This window comes from Scyliorhinus torazame, chromosome 3 (genome assembly GCF_047496885.1).
Source record: "Scyliorhinus torazame isolate Kashiwa2021f chromosome 3, sScyTor2.1, whole genome shotgun sequence".
NCBI lineage: Eukaryota > Metazoa > Chordata > Chondrichthyes > Carcharhiniformes > Scyliorhinidae > Scyliorhinus > Scyliorhinus torazame.
In genome coordinates this window covers 223823454-223844721 of record NC_092709.1, presented here as the reverse complement: position 1 = coordinate 223844721, position 21268 = coordinate 223823454, and the positions used below count along the sequence as shown (strand labels likewise).

General features: G+C 49.8%; 1 protein-coding gene across 2 annotated transcripts in view; it reads right to left on the bottom strand.

Moving 5' to 3' along the window:
- adamts6 (ADAM metallopeptidase with thrombospondin type 1 motif, 6) overlaps positions 1-21268 on the bottom strand; it is a 480737-nt gene that overhangs the window by 210032 nt on the left and 249437 nt on the right. For both annotated transcript variants that reach the window (XM_072496932.1, XM_072496933.1), the window contains one exon: positions 5188-5334. In XM_072496932.1, the coding sequence (XP_072353033.1) occupies positions 5188-5334 (147 nt within the window). The remainder of the gene's footprint in view (positions 1-5187; positions 5335-21268) is intronic.

Below are 21268 nucleotides of genomic sequence, written 5' to 3'. Positions count from 1 at the left end.
CAAAAAACAAGCTTTATTCTCCAAATTTCATTAACATTTGTACAAACACATGCAGTATGAATCTTCATCAACTACAAACATAAAGACCCCACACAGCTACAGCAATCTATGTGTAACACTTAATGAATTTCCCGCTCAACTGATCCAATTCCACAACATAATCCAAGTAAAACCAGAAACTCTGGGCGGGATTCTCTCAGCCCGGGGCCGGGCCGGAGAATCCCCGTGATCGGCGCGAATCGCGCCATGCTGCCCCAACGCCGGCACGCGATTCTCCGCAAAGTGGAGAATCGGCGCCAATGACGCCAACGTTGTTGGTGCCGCCGACTCGGCGTGGCAGGGTCGGGGGGTGGCCTGTGTGTGGGGGGGGGGGGGGGGGGTCCGACCCCGGGGAAAGCCCCCGATGTGGCCTGCCCACGATCGGGGCCCACCGATCGGCGGCCCGGACTCTCGGGCTGGGGGCCTCCTTTCTTCCGCGCGGCCCCTGTAGCCCTGCGCCATGTTGAGTCGGGGCTGGCGCGGAGAAGGGAGCCACTGTGCTTGCACGGATCCCACAGCGCCCAGTTGACACCGGGATCAGCAGCTGGAGCGGTGTGAACCGCTCCAGTGCCGTGCTGGCCCGCTGTAGGGGCCAGAATTGCTGATCCTGAGGCCATGTTGACGCCGTCGAGAAATGTGGCGGCGTTTCCGACGGCGTCAACACTTAGCCTCAGGATCACAGAATCCCGCCCCCCTTTTCAAAGGTGTGGCCCAGCACACAGCATTCTCACTGGTATAAGACGTGTTGTTGATACTCTGTTCCCCTTTTCAAACAGCAGGTTTGAATTCCTTCCAGAAACAATTATCACTTTTATGTTACCAAGTAGTCGGAAAACAGCTTTTAGAAAATGAAGATGGAGAGACCCTTCTTTCAACCTGTGGAGTTTAAACCAGTCCAAACTCAAAGCGAAAGTAAAATTCAGAACCACAGCTGAGCTCCACCCACACAATCACATAACTGAGGCCATGTGCTAAGACAAACACATTTCTTAAAGGGGCACTCCTATGACACTCTAAACACCTGCTGCAGTATCAAACATCGTCTAAACACCTGCAGCAGTATCACACATCCTCTAAACACCTGCTGCAGTATCAAACATCCTCTAAACACCTGCTGCAGTATCAAACATCCTCTGAACATCTGCATCAGTATCAAAAACCCTCTAAACACCTGCTGCATTATCAAACATCCTCAAAACACCTGCTGCAATATCAAACATCCTCGAAACACATGCCGCAGTATCAAACATCCTCTAAACACCTGCTGCAATATCATATATCCTCTAAACACCTGCTGCAGTATCAAACATCCTCGAAACACCTGCTGCAATATCATATAGCCTCTAAACACCTGCTGCAGTATCAAACATCCTCTAAACACATGCAGCAGTATCAAACATCCTCTAAACACTGTTTCAGTATCTAACATCCTCTAAACACCTGCAGCAGTATCAAACATCCTCTAAATACCTGCAGCAGTATCAAACATCCTCTAAACACCTGCAGCAGTATCTAACATGATCTAAACACCTGCAGCAGTATCTAACATTCTCTAAACACCTGCAGCAGTATCTAACGTTCTCTAAACACCTGCAGCAGTATCCAACATTCTCTAAACACCTGCAGCATCAAACATCCTCTGAACACCTGCAGCAGTATCTAACATTCTCTAAACACCTGCAGCTGTATCTAACATTCTCTAAACACCTGCAGCAGTATCAAACATCCTCTAAACACCTGCAGCAGTATCTAACATTCTCTAAACACCTGCAGCAGCATCTAACATTCTCTAAACACCTGCAGCAGTATCAAACATCCTCTAAACACCTGCAGCAGTATCTAACATTCTCTAAACACCTGCAGCAGTATCAAACAATCTAAACACCTGCAGCAATATCTAACATTCTCTAAACACCTGCCGCAGTATCAAACATCCCCAAAACACCTGTAGCAGAATCAAACATCCTCTTGTCATGGGAATGTCTCTTTAAGAACTGGCTGTCTTCTGTAATAGCTGCAGTGATGTCATTGTGAGGGTGGAGCTGGGCGGTGGCTCTGGTTTTTACCTTTGTTTTGAGCTGGAAGCTCTTTGTGGCTCTGAGTTTTATTTTCAGTTTCGACAGTTGGAAGCTGTATTCAGACTACTAGGATCTTGGAGTCTCTCTTTCTACATGTTAAAAAATGTGTCTCCAGGTCACTTGATAACTTCAAAGTAATAACTGTGTTCTGGAAGGAATTCAAACCTACTGTTTTGTGGTATAAGGGATGGTCTGATTTATGGATGTTGTTACTTGAGTGAAACAGTAAAGGGAAGTTATTAAGGGTTAAATGTAGAGTACTGTAGCTGTGTGGGGTATTTATGTTTGTAGTTGATAAAATGCTTCCTGTGTGTGTTTATAAAGTGTTAGCTGAATTCGTAGAATAAACTATGTTTTTGATTACAAGTTCTTAAGGCCCCTGTTGAATAACACCTGAAAAATAGGCCCTTGTGCTCCTCGTAACTAAAATCTATCAACAGTTGTAGGTCAGGTAAACTCCATGATATACGTTGGTGTTCACTAAACCCTGGCCCATAATACTCTCAACACCTGCAGCAATATCTAGCATTCTCTAAACATCTGCAGCAGTATCTAATATCCAATAAACACCTGCAGTAGTATCTAACACCGTCTAAACACCTGCAGCAGTCTCAAACTTTCTCTAAACACATGCAGCAGTATCAAATATCTCTAAACACGTGCACCAGTATCAAACAGCCTCTAAACACATGCCTCAGTATCAAACATCCACTAAAAACCTGCAGCAGTATCAAATACCCTCTCAACACCTGGAACAGTATCCAACATCCTTTAAATACATGCAGCCGTATCAAACATCCTCTAAACATTTGCGGCAGTAATCAATATCCTCTGAACACCTGAAGCAGTATCAAACATCCTCTAAACACCTCCTGCAGTATCAAATATCCTCTAAACATGTGCATCAGTTTCAAACATCCTCTAAACACCTGGAACAGTATCAAAGATCCTCTGAATACCTGCAGCCGTATAAAACATCCTCTAAACACTTGCAGCAGTAATCAATATCCTCTGAACGCCTGCTGCAGTATCTACATCCTCGAAACACCTGCAGCAGTATTGAACATCCCTAAAGACCTGCAGCAGGTTCTAATATTCTCTAAACACCTGCAGAAGTAACAAATATCCTCTCATGACTTGCAGCAGTATCAAACATCTTTGAAACATCTGCAGCAGTATCAAACATCCTCAAGCACCTGCAGCAGTAACAAACATCCTCTAAATTCTTGCAGCAGTAACCATCATCCTCTAAACACCTGTAGCAGTATCTAACATCCCCAAACACCTGCAGCAATATCTAACATCCTCGAAACACCTGCAGCTGTATCAAACATCCTCTAAACAGCTGCAGCAGTATCAAACATCCCCAACCACCTACAGCCGTATCACACATCCTCTAGTCACCTGCAGCAGTATCAAACATCCACTAAACACTTTCAGAAGTATCTAATATCCAATAAACACCTGCTGCACGGTCAATCATCCTCTCAAAAGTTGTGGCATTATCTAGCATCCTCTCAACACCTGTATCAGCATCAAATTTCCTCTAAACACCTGCAGTAAATTATAATATCCTCTAAGCACTTGCAGGATTATCGCATCATCTTACTTTCAATCAGCCAGGTTAATTACTGGCCTTATGCGTCTTGTGAGCTCACTCTGAATGTGTAGTAAGGGAGAATCTTTTGACTAAACATACCAGACATAAAACCGATTCTGCAATGTCCCTGACATGTACATATTCTGATCAGTAAACTGGCCTCATAAACATTGAATATAAAACAATGGCTTCCTTTTGCAAGTGGACAGGTAGATAATCGTTGTGCGTCAAGAAATAAGTCCCATCTTGACTAATGTCCGTGTTTCCCTCTTTGTTTAAAACATTTAAATACAACGCTGGTAGCATTCAGCCTTGTAGAAGACGGTACGTTTTGGGCCAAATGGTTAGTTCCGGAAAAAAAAAATTATATACTGCCCCTGCCTGTAGGGATTACACACAGCTGTTTCTTCTATTAAGGACAGGTCTCTAGCATTCTGTAGGCTTTTCCACTGAGAAAAAGAACGTACTTGAGCAGGGGGACAAATGTAAAAGACAGATCTGAGCATTTCGCAAAACCACTCTTCTTTCTGGGTTGGAAGCTTCAGTGATTACCCCCCACTTTGTTTCCAAATCACATAAAACCCCCACAGGATCAGTAAGCTATTATTTGTACAGGTTGGAATATCAGTTCCACATGTCAGCAGTACAGTATAGGCCGTTATAACTCATCACTGCTCAGGCTCCTGGTGGCTGATAATGGAAAGGAACATTCTGGTGCCTTTTTATTGGTTTGACAATTTGACAATCTGTACTTTCTCCAGTTATCAAACAGATATGTAATCTATGTAATCCGAGAGTCAATTTGTCTTAGATAGACAGAATTAATTTGCAAATACCTGCTGTCAATGATTAATTAGCAAAAAGACCAAAAGTGAGCTCCATGTCACTTATCTTCCATCAAATACTCAGCAGCAGATATAATGAACAGCAGGGATGGAGTTTTAAAAGGAAGAGAGAGAGATAAAGTGCATTGAACACATCCCACGATCTCTTCCTAGCCCCAGAACCAATTCATTAGTTCCTTTTAGACATGGTCGCAATGCAAAGGATGAATCAAAACCAACATGAGCAGAACAGCTCAAACTCCTGCGAACACATTTTCTCAACATGGGAATAAATAACCACTTTTCTAATGGCTCAATATCACAATCTTTAATTGGAAAGGCTAATGCAACAAAAGAAGGAAAAACTAAAAGGAGAAAAATTTAAAATCCATCAGCTGGTTTTCACTGTTGCAAATCTGTGCTTACCTTGCACTTGAATGAGCAAATGTCAACGGGAGCATTTAGTTTATAATCAAAGGTGCATTCAGCAAAATCTAAATATGATCAGTTACATTTCCACATGAAACTTTCATTGAGCTGCAGGCCCAATTATATCAATTAATTGTATATTTATTCATGGCAACAAATAGTGGCTACTTTTTTAATAAATTGGGTAATCTAATCTGCTGTGCTGCTGGGCACTTACTCCAAAAAGCTGGTGATATAATCTCTGCTGCACGTAGACCAGGAGAATGGATTGGTGTTGGCAGTAATATGAGCTGCCATGAGCTTTGCAGCTTCGTGACCTTTCGTCCCACAGGAGTTTCCAATTCCATCATGGTTCATGCCGAAACTGTCAAGAAAGAAGTACTGTGTTAGCGGAGTGTGCAGCCAGACAACTATCTATCACGGCCACCATCTCACTTTCAAAGCAACGAGTGTCTTGACACACAGCATCAGTCTCAGCACAGGGAGGTTTTCAACACCCCTGTACGTGCTCAGAGAAATGATTCCTCTTGATCAAGTGCGTTGATATACATTTATTCTCAAAAGATTTTCTATTCCAGCCTTCTTTCATACTGAAGCACTCAGTGGGTGCGGTGTTCAACAGACTTTCTTGGGGATTTTTAACACGTTCACAACTTCAAGCGAGAGCATAGCTCTAAGATACATAAATGATATATAATAGCTCGCTGAAAAATGCCTCATTCCATGAATAAGGAACAAAATAAATGATACAGTATATGTAGACTAAATGTTACTTATGTCTTTCACATACAACATTTTTGGAAAAAGTATGTGACGGCTAAGTTAATGCCTCCTACCCAACCTGAGAATTTCAAGTGCAGCATTCTCTATACAGCTGAGCCATCTGGAAGAAAAATGTTCATTGGCATAATGTTAAAGATTAGAAATTGGTATAATTAGGCTTGTTTTCAGATGTAAAGGGGTGCATTGCGTCCAAACGTAGCATCAGACAGCTTGCACAAATCTGTTAAATTCCAAAGGCACCGGATGGCCACATAAATTAATGGCTGGGTTTCTTAAATACGTGACTGAGAAATTTGTTGACGGGACCTGCAGCAGTTGTTGCTCCTGCCCTGCCCCGTTCATTCAGACCATTAAAAACAATCCTTCCTTTTGATAGTTGGAATAGGAGTGTTCATTCAACTTCTCTATCATCGCAAACCTCGGTGGCGGGATTCTCCATTCCGGAGACAGGGCGGGATTCACCGTTCCCCGAGACCGACTTCAGAATCGCCGATCGGGCGGAGAATCCCTTTTGACGCCAAGATTGGGGCGCACCTGTTTGGTGCAGGTTTTGCATACTCCACCCCTTCCGAAATGGCGTCATCGTGACGCGCGCCGCGCACCTTTGGGATGGCCTCAGCGAGCCACCTGAAGGCCCTCCCCCAATGGACCTCCAGGACAGCAAAACTGGCGCTGTACCTGGACTGATTCAGCTATTGTTGAGGGGTTAGCACCGGCACCACGAGGAACACAATCGATTCCAATGAGAAACGGTGCTGGATTCACCAGTTCCACGATTGACACTCAGGAGGCCGACAAGCTGCAGCCGTATGTACGCACTTCACACCCCACACACACCATCCCAGCCAACAAGATGGTAGCGAGAAGAGCGGCTCCATGTTTCGCAGACGCCGAGCGGAGACCTTCTGGACGCAGTGGTGGAGAGGCAGTTGATGCTGTACTCTGGCCAGACGCCGTCGTTCATCGTGTCTGGGCATAGGTGGGAGAGGCAGTGAGCGCCATGGTTAACATCGTCCGGTCTGCCTGAAAAAACTGCACAACCTCCGCAGGGCAGCCAGGCTGAGTAGGCAATCTGTGCCCCTGCCACCAACCCCCCCCCCCATACAACCGTACCCCCCCCCCCCCCCCCCGGCACACGGAGAGCGGCCGGACCCCCACGCTGAACCACATGCCAGTACCCATACCAGCCGCCATGGCCGGGTTCCCTGGCTACTGAAGCCACCAGATACCCACCCCCTGGGCTGCATGACTTGGACTGTCATTTACTGTTCCCACCCCAAGCAGAAGGCCGCTCACAACTGCCGGGAGCAGGAAAAAACTGGAGGGGGACCGCTGGACCTGGGGCGCCTCGCTGTGGATGAGCAGAAGGCCCTGGATGTGATTGCTGGCCTGGATGAAAGGGAGGTCACGGGCAGGCAGGCCGGCCATGGGTGAGGAAGTGAGACCCTGTTGAGTTGCGGTTCCCCATGACACGCGTGTCACCCCCACCCGCCCCCACGCCACCCTCACCCCACACCACCAGCATCACCATCACCCCCCCCCCCCCCCCCCCTCCCCGGTCTAATCATGTGTTTTGTCTTACGTCTTGCAAGGCCTGCTGGTGATGGGGCGGGTGTTCTCTGCCCCCAGCCAGTGCCACAGATGCCTCGCCCCCAGCCAGTGCCACAGACACCTCCCCCCCCACCCCTCCTGAGAGCCGAGCAGCATCGAGGAGAGCAGCCTGGACAGGAGTCCTTGACCCGAGACTCAGGCGCCCCAGAGCGCGAGTCCAAGGATGACACGGATTTCCCCTCACAGCTGTCTCTAACACCCTCCACCATCCCAGAGTCACTCAGCTCAGTTGAGCACTTTAATGGTGATTTAATGCTGGGACACTGGTGTGCACCACACAGCTGACCCGGTACATCAGGTGGAGGTAGGAACTCCCGAGGCGGAGAGCGGTCGGAGTGCAGGCCGACCATAGGGACTATCTGCCATCCAGACGTATTTCAGGCTTCTGGAACGGACAGTCCCATTGATTGTGGAGATGCAGTCGCAGAGCCAGGGACTACATGAGGGGGTGTCGGCGAACATCCAGCACCTGCAGGTGCAGTTGGAGGAGTTCAAACGTGTGCAGCAGCAGGAGGTGGTGCTGGCCATTTGTGCGGCGCGGGCCAACACTGCACGGGTGGCGTTCGCGGTGGAGGCATTGGGGTTGAGGGTTGCGGCTATGGATCATCGTGTCCAAGGCCTGGGGCATTCTGTGCGGGTGCTGGCTGAGGCCCAGGACGGGGTTGCCGTCTCACAGGCAGCCATGTCCCAGAGCCAACTGGAAATCGCAGCGGCGCTCCCGAGCGTGGCCCAGTCGCAGCAGGCCATGGCTGGGAACGTCGACGGCATTGCCCAGGCACTGGCTAACACGGCGCAGGCACAGAGGGAGGTGGCCCAGTCCCAGAGGGAGATAGCGCAGTCACTGGCTGATGTGACACAGATCCAGAAGGTGGTGGCACAGCCAATGGGTGATGTGGCACAGTCCCAGACGGAGGTGGTCCACTTCCTGTGCTCCATGGCCGTGAGCGTGCGGACGCTTGTCGAGACCAGAGCGGACCTCCAGGACTGGCAGCACCAGGTGGTTTGGGAGCCCCAGGGGATGGCTCCAATCGCACCCCCTGTCCCATGGAATACTCCGGGGGCCATCAGACACCCGAGCATGGAGGAGGTGAGGGGGCCTGTGCCAGTGACCCCCGCAGCGGAGGTGCTGGAACACCGAAGCACCTCGGACTCCCCCTCTCCCCGCCTGTCCCTGGTGCATCTGGTGGGAAGCGGGCAGAACAGGGTGGCATCACGCCACCTGGGACACCCGAGCAGCTGCCGTGTCCATCCAGGCCGAGTAGCTCCAGAAGACACCCGCCATTGGGGACGCAGGCCGCAGAGCAGGAATCACAGCGGGCCGCCTCCACTCCTGATGTGCCGTCTGGGGATCCACCTAGACGTAGCGTTAGAGCGCATAAGGCCAGAAAGTCAGGCACTAGCTAAGTTGGCACGGGTGCAGGGTACAGCTTACTGATAGGGGCTAGGGCACAAATCTGTAAACATGTTGTCACATCAAACACCTGTTCACACTGTTACAATCTGGCTCGGTGCTCTGTCAGATGGGTGTGAGGGGTGAGCAGGTCTGGGCTGGCCACAGAGTGGGTGTGGGGATGGGGTGGGTGAACATTGTGGATGGCCTGGAACATCACATGGACGTTCCAGGCGACCATCACCTTGATGGCCACCGGGAGCGGGCGTCCTCCCCCATACCACCACAGTTCCAGGTGCGGCAGGATGCGCAAAGATGTCGCATGGTCCCCCCGCTCAGCCAGAGTCTTCGGCGACACGCTCAGCTCGGCAGGTCCTTAAAGGACAGGCGCTGCCAATATACATGAGCCTGATACGACGCCACCTTCCCACCTGCTCCTCGGTCTGTCGGGTGGCTGGCTCTCCATCCCCACTGGCTGGCTCCTACTTCTCTGGGGCAAGCACCTGTTCTGCAGGGTCCTCCCTGAGCAGCTCCTGCTCATGCAGCCTCAGTGCATTCGCAGGGCTGTAACTGCTTGGCAGATTCCAACCATTCCTGGTTGAATGCCGAAATCCATTCTCTGTAGGGAATAAAAGGCAGACATGTTATCATGGTGCATACCCCCGTGTCAAACCAGGTCCAATGGGCATCCATGCAGCTGGACCCGCTCAGTGCAACTACAGGCCACAGTGGATGTTCAGATGGCTGCCTTGCATGCCGTTGCAATGGTGGCCCATGCCTGGACACCCCGGTCCCGGAGGTCTCCTCCACCCCCACGGACCATCCCCTGGTCACCCCCCACTACTCTCCCCGGCCCTGGTGGTGCCGCCACCCCCCCCCCCGGCCAGCAGCAGGACTGGCTGCTCACAGTCAACATGTCGTACCTACTCTCCCTCCCTCAGCAGCCCTGGCACCTGTTTCCCGATTCTTCAGCTGCTTCATCAATGGCCTCCCTTCCATCATAAGGTCAGAAGTGGGTGACTGCACAATGTTCAGCACCATTCGCGACTCCTCAGATAATGAAGCAGTCCGTGTCCAAATGCAGCAAGACCTGGACAATATCCAGGTTTGGGCTGACAAGTAGCAAGTTACATTTGCGCCACACAAGTACCAGACAATGACTAACTCCGACAAGAGAGAATCTAATCACTGCCACATGACATTCAATGGCATTACCATCGCTGAATCCCCCACAATCAACATCCTGGGGGTTACATTGATCAGAAACTGAACTGGACTAGCCATGTTAATACTGTGGCTCCAGGGCAGGTCAAAGGCTCGGAATCCTACGGTGAGTAACTCACCTTCTGACTCCCCAAAGCCTGTCCACCATCTATAAGGCACAAGTCAGGAGTTTAATGGATACTCTCCACTCGCCACAAACATTCAATCCCTCCACCACCGATGAACAGTGGCAGCCGTGTGTACCATCTACAGGATGCACTGCAGTAACGCACCAAGGTTCTTCAGACAGAACTTTCCAAACCCGCAACCACTACCACCTAGAAGGACAAGAGCAGTAGATACCTGGAAACCCCACCACCTGGAGGTTCCCCTCCAAGTCACTCACCACCCTGACTTGGAAATATGTTGCCATTCGTTCTCTGTTACTGTGCCAAAATCCTGGGAACGCCTCCCTAACAGCACAGTGGATGTACATACATCTCAGGGACTGCAGAGGTTCAAGAAGACAGTTCACCACCACCTTCTGAGGGGCAATGAGGGATGGGCAATAAATACTGGCCGAATCAGAGATGCCCACACCCCGTAAATGAATTTTTAAAATGGCCTTTTATTTCCATTAGTGGGAAAATGTGAACTTGTCCACTTTGACAGGAAGAATACAAAAGCAACATATGATCTAAATGGAGAGAGGCTACAGAACTCTGAGGCACAGAGGGATCTGGGATTCCTGGTGTATAAATTCCAGAAAGTCAGTATGTAGCGACAGCAAGTAAATAGGAAGGCAAATAGGATGTTGTTCATTGTGAATACAAACGTGGTACGATTTGCTAGTCGTATGGTGCATGGGTGAAACCATATTTGGAATACTGTGTTCACTTTTGGTCTCCTTATTTAAGAAAGGTTATTATTACATTATAGTTACATGAGAGGCAGTTCAGAGAAGGTTCACTCAACTGATTCCTGGGATGAAGGGATAATTTATGAGGAAAGTTTGGACAGGTTGGTCCTGTATTCATTAGAGTTTAGAGTCAGAATCTTAAAGCACAGCAAGAGGCCCTTCGGCCCATCGTGTCTGTGCGGGCCAACAATAACCTCTCTATTCAAAACCCATTTCCAGCACCTGGTCCACAGCTTTGTATGTTATGGCATTCAAGTGCTCATCTAAATGTTTCTTAAATGTTGCGAGGACTCCGGTGTCTGCCACCCTTTCAGGCAGTGAGTTCCACAGTCCCACCACTCTCTGGGTGAAAAGGTTTTTCCTCAAATCCACTATAAATCTCCTCCACATTACCTTAAATCTATGTCTTCACTGTCGCTGGGGCAACATTCTCGAACGCCCTCCCTAACAGCCCAGTGGATGTACCCACCCCTCAAGGACTGCAGCGGTTCAAGAAGGCAGTTCACCACCACCTTCTGAAAGGCAACTAGGGAAGGCAATAAATGCTGCCCTAACCAGCAACGCCCACACCCTGTAAATGAATAAAAAAACATGAGGACATGATCCCCAAACATCTTGAATGTATTTTGGACACTGACCACACTGCAATGTATTCAGACGAATTGTCCAGTCAATGTTGGCATGTATTCATCTCTCGAGGATCAGAGAGCATTATCATCGTCTAATTTACAGCATTTGATACCAATGTCACCACAGCAGCAAATTCCAGACTAGTGACAGCAGCCAATCTAATTAAAACATTATGGTGCAGTATCAGTCACAGCTTTCGTAAATGTGAGAATTCTACCACTCTAGATATCCAAATCACAAAGTCAATGTCAGGCTTCCTAGTGTGCTGAGTAATTCCTCTCTCAAGTACCTATGCAGCTGTGTTACACAGGTTTTACTATGGTTTTAATAGCCAGATCACTTCATTTGAAGCTTTCGCGATAGTGTTGCAACAGGATTGAGTGAGCTCTTTTATTTGCTGTTCAAAAGAAAGTTAAAGAAAGTTATTTGGGTCGATTTTTGTCTGGGCTCACAGGAGAAGTGTCCACCTGAACAAAGGCCCAAGAGATGCCAGGGATTTTTTCAGACCTCATCTACATATTTGGGGGGTTGCCACTAGAGCCTATCATGACTCTAAAGGCAACTCACCCCATGGGAAAATCAGTCCTGAGCCTCCTGCTTCACTGGCAATGATGCACAGGTATGTCCTGAGAGGGGCAGGAGGGATTGCCTGGGCGGGATTCTCTGTTGGCTGACGTCGAAACCAGGAAACGGGATTGGGTTTAGAATTGGTTCTGAATCTGAAATTACGGTGGGCACTGATTTGATGGCAAATCGCGATTCACCGTCACCTCAATAGCGGTGTCAATGCATTCCGAAAAGCATGTACAGTAAATACCGTTTGCGTATCATTAGCGGGCCTGACCGGGTATTCTCCGGGGACTCCGCGATTCTCCACCTGCGATGGCCCGAGTTCCCGACGGCGCGGTTCACTTGTGCTTTTAAGATCATGAAACCGGCGTAGTGGCTGATGAGGGAAAGAGAGGAGTTAGGACACAGAGGAGCGACTGTGGGCTGCCGGGCCGGACATTGGCCGCGCTGGCTGGGTTGGGGAGGCCTGCCAGGGAGGTGGAGGGACGAGTCGAGTGGCTGGGTGACCCCCCACAGGCCCATCTTGCAGCGCAACCCACTGGCCACCCGCCGGCGGGGCACCACACGGCCCATCAAGGGCAACTACCACTGTAGCCCCTACTGGGTGGGGGGAGAGCAGGCAGAGGCCGCGGAACGTACCGCTGGCAAGGGATTGGATTGGATTTGTTTATTGTCACGTGTACCGAGGTACAGTGAAAAGTATTTTTCTGCGAGCAGCTCAACAGATCATTAAGTACATGAGAAGAAAAGGGAATAAAAGAAAATACATAATAGGGCAACACAACATATACAATGTAACTACATAAGCACTGGCATTGGATGAAGCATACAGGGTGTCGTGTTAATGAAGTCAGTCCATAAGAGGGTCATTTAGGAGTCTGGTAACAGTGGGAAAGAAGCTGTTTTTGAGTCTGTTCGTGCGTGTTCTCAGACTTCTGTATCTCCTGCCCGATGGAAGAAGTTGGAAGAGTGAGTAAGCCGGGTGAGAGGGATCTTTGATTATACTGCCCGCTTTCCCCAGGCAGCGGGAGGTGTAGACGGAGTCAATGGATGGGAGGCAGGTTTGTGTGATGGACTGAGCGGTGTTCAAGACTCTCTGAAGTTTCTTGCGGTCCTGGGCCAAGCAGTTGCCATACCAGGCTGTGATGCAGCCCGATAGACCGCCAGGCAACAGTACCCCTGGCAGCAGGGATGGACGCCAGGGCCAGATGCCCCACGGTGCCAGGCAATGACAGGGCCTGGAGTGCGGCGACGGGGGGGGGGGGGGGGGGGGGGGGGTGTTTAATGCAGGGGCAGAGCCCGCAGTGCCAACCGGGGCCACCATGTAGCCCGGTTAAACTGGTTGGGCACGGGGGTATGTACCATGCTGATATGTCGGCCTTTCACCCCCTGCAGACAATGGATATTGGAATTCAACCAGCAATGGTGGCCTTCCTGTTCGTCGCTGCAGCCCTGGGGGATGCCCTGCGGCTGTACGAGCTGGAGCTGCTCGAGGAGGAAGAAGCTGTCGCAGCAGAGTGTGCAGCGGCAGAGCGTTCAGCAATGGAGCATGCCCCAGAGGAACAGGAGGCAGCCGCATAGGCTACAGAGCCGCCCAACAGGCCTAGGAGGAGGAGGAGGTGCCAGATGAGGATTTGTCTGTACCGGCACCGCCTGTCATTTGAGGACCTGCTGGACGGGGCATGTCATCAAAGAGTCCGGCTATGCAGGGAGATGGTGCGACATATCTGTCAGATCATGGTACACCTGACACAGTGGGGGCATGGGGGAGAACACCCGCTCCCAGTGGTCATCAAGGTGATGGTCGCCTTAAACCTTGATGCAACAGGGTCTTTCCAGGCGCCAAGTGGGGCCCTGTCTGGGATCTCACAGCCCTCTGTGCACAGATGCATCCATGCCTTTCCGGAGGCCCTGTATGCCCGGGCATCGCTGTACATCAAGCTGAATATGGACTGAGCCCACCAGCTTGCCCGGGCAGCGGATTTGTCACTATCGCTGTGATGCCACGGGTCTAGGTGGTGATTGACGGGATGCATGCCCTCCTATGTGTTCCGCTGCATTAGGGACTGGCCTTCACTAACTGAAAGGGGTTCCATTCGGTGAAAGTACAGTTGATGTGCGACCACCAGTTGTTCATCATGCCCGCCTGCACCTGATACGTAGGCAGTGTGCACGACATGCATGATGAACGTGCAGGGATCAGACTTGTTCACAATTGTTCACAATTTACATAGATGATTTGGAGTTGGGGACCACGTGCAATGTGTCCAGGTTTGCAGACAACATTAAGATGAGTGGCAAAGCAAAAAGTGCAGAGGATACCGGAAGTCTGCAGAGGGATTTAGATAGGTTAAGTGAATGGGCTAGGGTCTGGCAGATGGAATACAATGTTGACAAATGTGAGGTTGTCCATTTTGGTAGGAATAACAGCAAAAGGGATTATTATTTAAATGATAAAATATTAAAACATGCTGCTGTGCAGAGACCTGGGTGTGCTAGTGCATGAGTTGCAAAAAGTTGGTTTACAGGTGCAACAGGTGATTAAGAAGGCGAATGGAGTTTTGTCCTTCATTGCTAGAGGGATGGAGTTTAAGACTAGTGAGATTATGCTGCAATTGTATACGGTGTTAGTGAGGCCACACCTGGAGTATTGTGTTCAGTTTTGGTCTCCTTACTTGAGAAAGGGCGTACTAGCACTGAAGGGTGTGCAGAGGAGATTCACTAGGTTAATCCCAAAGCTGAAGGGGTTGCATTAGGAGGAGAGGTTGAGTAGACTGGGACTGTACTCGTTGGAATTTAGAAGGATGAGGGGGGGATCTTATAGAAACATATAAAATTATGAATGGAATAAATAGGATAGATGTTTCCACTGGCGGGTGAAAGCAGAACTAGGGGCATAGCCTCAAAATAAGGGAAGTAGATTTAGGACTGAGTTTAGGAGGAACTTCTTATTGCGATTAGCATCACAGCAGGGTGTGATTAGTAGCTATATTGCCAGAGGGCTTGATTCTCAACTGTAAGAAGCAAGCTTGAATTGTTACCTTGAATAGGATCCTAGAAACAGGAGGAGGCCACTCAGCCTGTTGAGCTTGCTCCACCATTGTTATGTAGCAGAGAGTACATCCCTGCTGGTAAAACATTACGTGATATGTAGTGACCTGAGCAGAGTGCGTGAGCTTTGCCGGACTCCATCTTAGATTGTGTGAGCAACACGTCTTAATAAAGTCTCTCATGATGTTTCAAAGAATCCAGAGTGTGGGAACCTCCATACCCTTTCTCTTTGCAGCAACAAAGCAATCTAACAGGAGAGAAAACTGGCGATGAGGATTGAGGCAGAAGAATTACTGGAAGAAGAAATTTGTCGACTAACTAGTGGATACGGCATCGGGAGCAAAGGAAGAGTCTCAGGACCGGACTCAAACACATACGTCGGGCGAAGCACTGTCACCAATGTTAAAGGTTTTTGAAAAAAAGTTTCAACTACAACCATGAGCAAAGACTGATAGTTCAGGAAAACGTAATTGCCGTTGAAGTGAGTGGGTCTGGGCTGCAGGAACCGCCCACGTGGTGAAGCTAAACAGGCTGCAGCAAACGGAGATTCCAAAGTCTGCCGACTCTGCACGGATCACTAGTCGGGGAAAAGTTGAACGATAGTCAGGCAAGACGGAAAACAAATTCTAGTTGCTTGTGATAAAAGGGGCTCGTTTGGGATATACTTTCCTAAAGATTCGGAAGGGAGGAAGTTGGTTGAAATATAGACCCTAGGAGCAGGGATCCAAAATGCAGTGGAAAACAGGTGCCATGGATGCATTTGATCAAGACTGTGAGACTCGGAATTCATGAGGAAAGATTCCAATTATATCTCATAGCGAATCAGATACCGGATAAACTAACGGTTCAGTAGGATGTAGAACTTTCAGCTTTGACAAAGAGTGATCCAGGCTCGAAACATTAACTCCATTCTCTCTCCACAGATGTTAGACCTGCTGAGGTTGTCCAGTATTTTTTGTTTTTGTAAAATGCTTATGCTGCTACAAAATTGTGTTCCCCAACAAATCCAGGAGATAAGTCGAATGAATGAAAACTTTAGAGGGGCATTTCTCTCCTAGATGGTTATTGATTGGAGAAAGGTTTCGCTTCCACTGCTGTAGCTAGCAAGAAGGTGAAAGCATTTTACAATTTGTAGCAATTTTCAGGATGCAAGCAGAATTGGTGAAGTTGGTGCAACACTTTGGATTAGATTGGATTTAATTTATTCTTGCTTGTACCTAGGTACAGTGAAAAGTATCGTTCTGCGTACTGTCCAGACTGACGAAAAATGAAATGAAAATCGCTTATTGTCACAAGTAGGCGTCAATGAAGTTACTGTGAAACGCCACATTCCAGCACCTGTTCGGGGAGGCTGGTACGGGAACTGAACCCACGATGCTGGTCTTGTGCTGCTTTACAAGCCAGGTGCTTAGCCCACTGTGCTAAACAAGCCCCTTGGATCCATATGTGAAAAACATAGGACATATGATAAATACACAATGTAAATACAGGCATCGGGTGAAGCACACGGAGTGTTGTGCTACTCAGTAGAGAAAATGCCTGGAGAGATCAGTTTAGTCTATAAGAGGGTCATTTAGGAGTCTGGTAACAGCGGGGAAGAAGCTGTTTTTGAGTCTGTTCATGCGTGTTCTCAGACTTTTGTGTCTTCTGCCCGATGAAAGGTTGAAAGAGAGAATAACACGGGTGGGAAGCGCCTTTGATAATGCTGCCCACTTTCCCAAGGCAGCAAGAGGTGTAGACAGATTCAATGGATGGGAGGCAGGTTTGTGTGATGGACTGGGCTGTGTTCATGACTCTCTGAAGTTTCTTACGGTCTTGGGCCGAGCAGTTGCCATACCAGGCTGTGATACAGCCATATAGGATGCTTTCTATGGTGCATCTGTAAAGATTGGTAAGAGTCTTGATGATACTCTCCGTGATAGGATGGTTTATAGACTCCGCATTGAAGTTATTCAGAGGAAGCTGCTTACTGTAAATGATTTAACCCTAAAAGCTGCTGTGGAAATTGCCACGTCTATGGAGCTAGCAACAAGAGAACCTTTAGAGATAGGGGGGGCGATTCTCCGACCCCCCGCCCGGCCGGAGAATCGCCGGGGGCAGCGTGAATCCCGCCCCCGCCGGCTGCCGAATTCTCCGGCCCCCCCCCCCGGCGATTCTCCGGCCCGCGATGGGCCGAGCGGCCGCCCGTTTTAGGCCTGTCCCGCCGGCATCAATTAGATCTGGTACTTAACGGCGGGACATGGCTCTACGGGCGGCCTCCAGGGTTCTCGGGGGGGCCCGGGGGGATCTGGCCCCGGAGGTGCCCACCAATCCACGGGCAGGCCTGTGCCGTGGGGGCACTCTTACCCTCCGCACCGGCTGCTGTGGACCTCCGCCATAGCCGGTGCAGAGACGAATCCCCCTGCGCATGCGTTGGGATGATGCCAGCACACGCTGGTGCTCTCGCGCATGCACCAACTTGTGCGGGTTGGCGCGGCGCCACGCCCCTTCCGCACCGGTTGGCGCAACACCAACCCCGCCAGTGCCGGTCTAGCTCCTGAAGGTGCGGAGGATTCCGCAACTTCCGGGCGGCCCGATGCCCGAGTGGTTCACGCCACTCCTCGGCACCGGGACCTCCCGCCCCGCCAGGTGGGGGAGAATCCCGCCCAGGGAATGGACTAAGATCCATAAAATGGACACCACGAGAATCAAGGCTGCAAGGTTAAAACCATGTCACTGATGTACACAGGTTGGACATTCAGCAGGAGAATGCTGGAGTAAAACAAATACATGCCAGAATAGTGGCAAAATGGGCCATATTGTCCAGGCATGCTGGGCCCAGCAAACCTACCTTACAGCAAGAATGTGCAAGAAGAAACATATCTAAAAACACTGGTCATGTTTATAAATTAGTAGACGAAGTTCACGATCACTCAAGGGGCAATGTAACCAAGCTACTGCAAGAACTGAAGCTAGGCTGAGTAAGCCAGCCCTCTCAGCCAGAAGTCTTGTCAATGCGGGGTGGTCAATGGGTCCCCTACATTGTCGTAGTCTTCCATCTCCCTGATATTAACAAAGGAGAAAGATCCGGAACAATGCCGTACTGCCCAATATCATTACTACATGTAGACGCCAAGCTGTTGGTGAAGGTGTTGGTCTCGTGAATCGAAGACTGCATCCTGGGGGTGATAGGCGAGAATCAAACGGGTTTTGTGAAGGGGAGGCCGTTGACTGCGAACATGACGAGGCTACTTTATGTAATCATGATGCCTCCAGCGGGGCAGGAGGTAGCGGTAGTGGTGGCAATGGACCTGTAGAAGGTGTTTGATCGGATAGAGTAGGAGTATCTGCTGGAGGTGTTGGAAAAGTTTTGGTTTGGACAGGGATTTGTGGACTGGGTCTGGTTGCTGTACAAGGCACCGGTCGCAATTGTGCGGACAAACTGAGTGAGTTTGGGGTATTTTGGGCTGCATCGGGGGCGAGGCAGAGGTGCCCGTTCTCCTTGCCGCTTTTCACCTTGGCTACAGAGCCGCTGGCAATGGTGCTTCGGGCGTCGAGGGACTGGAGAGGGATTGAGCTGGTGATGAGCACAGGGTATCATTGTCTGCTCCACCAGCCGAGCCAGGTTCAGCTTCTGCAGCTGCGCCAAGCCCCGAGTCACCTGGATACCCAAGTATCTAACACTCGCCCCCTCCACTCGACCGGCGTAGATGCAATAGGCCGAAGGGCCTTTACTGTGCTGTAGACCTCTATGATTCTTGACTTTCCGATACCTATAGTGACAGATAAGGGCAGCACGGTAGCATTTTGGATAGCACAATTGCTTTACAGCTCCAGGGTCCCAGGTTCGATTCTGGCTTGGGTCACTATCTGTGCGGAGTCTGCACATCCTCCCCGTGTGTGCGTGGGTTTCCTCCGGGTGCTCCAGTTTCCTCCCACAGACCAAAGATGTGCAGGTTAGGTGGATTGGCCATGATAAAACTGCTCTTAGTGTCCAAAATTGCCCTTAGTGTTGGGTGGGGTTACTGGGTTATGGGGATAGGGTGGAGGTGTTGACCTTTGGTAGGGTGCTCTTTCCAAGAGCCGGTGCAGACTCGATGGGCCGAATGGCCTGCTTCTGCACTGTAAATTCTATGATTAAAAAAAAAGATAACGAAGTAACTATCCAGGAAGTACTAACTACTGAAGGGAATAAGAACACTTCCAAGGTCTCACGTTGCCAGGTTTCAGAACACTGAATTCAAACAGAAAGTTACAGGTGTCCAACTGAGAGACTGCCTCATTGAATTGTATATATGTATAAAGATGGTGGGGTAGATCCTCCATTTCCCGACACCGGTAGTGGGTTTCCTGATTTGGCGGAGAGTGAAGTGTTGGCTGAAAAACGGGACCGGCGCCAGGCACCAATTCCATTCCAATGCTCCGGTCTCCTGCCGGCGGTGGCAGTGAGCTAAATGCCCGTGCCTGAGCTACATGCCCGTGCCGCCGGCACCGTGCAAAACCACATATTGCATGGATATTAATATGATTAACAGGTTAGGTTAGAAGCCCAAATCTCACCCTCTCCATGACGCTCTCCCTCTCCCTCTCAGCCAGAAGTAACGTGGGTGCAAATTGGTGCAAATATTTCTAAGCGGGACCCAGGCGCCATGCCGTCGAGTGGGATAAAGGAGGTTAGCAAACGACAGGGAACAATAGAGGGGAACCAGAGGGGGGGGGGGGGGGAAGAGGCAAGGGAATGATAGCCGGAAGGAGAGCACGGGAAACGGTAACAAACTTGGCAAATACAGGAACAGAGAGCAAGGAAAATCCGGGCGCAAGACGGGACGCACGGCCGAAGCGGAGGTGAACGCGAGATGACAACGGCAGCGAAAATCGTCCAGGAGAAGCAAGTGACAACACCAACACCAGATCCATTCCCATATTGTCCTCTCTGTATTGGACATAAACAATGTCATTGTTTCTCCAGCACCCAAATGTATATGTACCTCCCCAGTTTCCACCCCCCCCCCCCAAACAGTGCCTACTTATGTGTTAAAAATAATATTGCTAACTGTGCAGAGTGGCTGTTGTTGAGCTAGTGCAAAATATCCTACCAGTTTGTTTTTTCTTTAGTTTTCTTCTCTTCTATATATATATATATATATTTCATTCTGTGTACATAATTGGAAATGTACTTTGTTCTGAAACCCAATAAAAAACATTTATAAAGGATGTAAGCAAACGTTTCATGCTATTTGGGCTTGCTGGGGGTTGGATGCCTGGACCTCAGGAAGTAGTGGGGTACAGGTTGGTGGCAAGTGCGTGGACTTGGGGTGTCCTCTCGGGATCAGGGTGCCCTGGCTATGACACCCCATTGTTACTGTAAATTCATTTAAATCCCCCCCTCTAGCTGCAACTTACGGGCTCCTGGCTGTTCACACTGGTAACTGTTAACAAAACCCTGCAAATGCTCTGAGGGCTTCTGGTTATGTGGTAATCCACCCAGCCCATCCGTCTGGGAATCCTCATATCCCAGCAGTATCATCGAGGGGATGGGTGTGGCCATGCTCAATCGCCGGCCCACCATGTCTTGGCACTCACGGCAGCCTTAGGAAGTACAGCGGCACAGCAGAGCAAGCAGGGGATTAGCAGAGCTCACCCCAAAGGACACATGTACCATTACTCCTGAAACCCTCCCTGGCACATCGCCCCTCTCAAAATAAACATCTCACCAGTGACACTCTCAGCTAATTCACACCTGAGGATCACGAGATGACTCCAAGCCCTGCTATCCACCGTGCCCCTGATCCCATCCATCCTGTACCTAGCCAGAAAACCTGAACAGATCCCTGTCACAACCAATGTGTAAAACCCAGGCGCCACATAACACTGCAGCTAAGGTCCCAGCAAATGCACACATCCCTTGCTCACCTCCATCGTAGGACCTGCCCACACACCAGGCTCTTGGCATGGAGATGAAGACTGCACAGTATGAAGGTCATCACCACACAACCAGTTGCCACCCTCCTGGTGGGATAGCACAAAGCCCACCCAGCGAGGAGACCCACACTAGACCTCATTTCTGCCCCCTCCCCCCCCCCCCCCCCCCCCCCCAGGAGACATGGCTATCAAGAATGCAGCCAGCTACGCTTGCTATTTACCATTGTGGATGCATAGCAA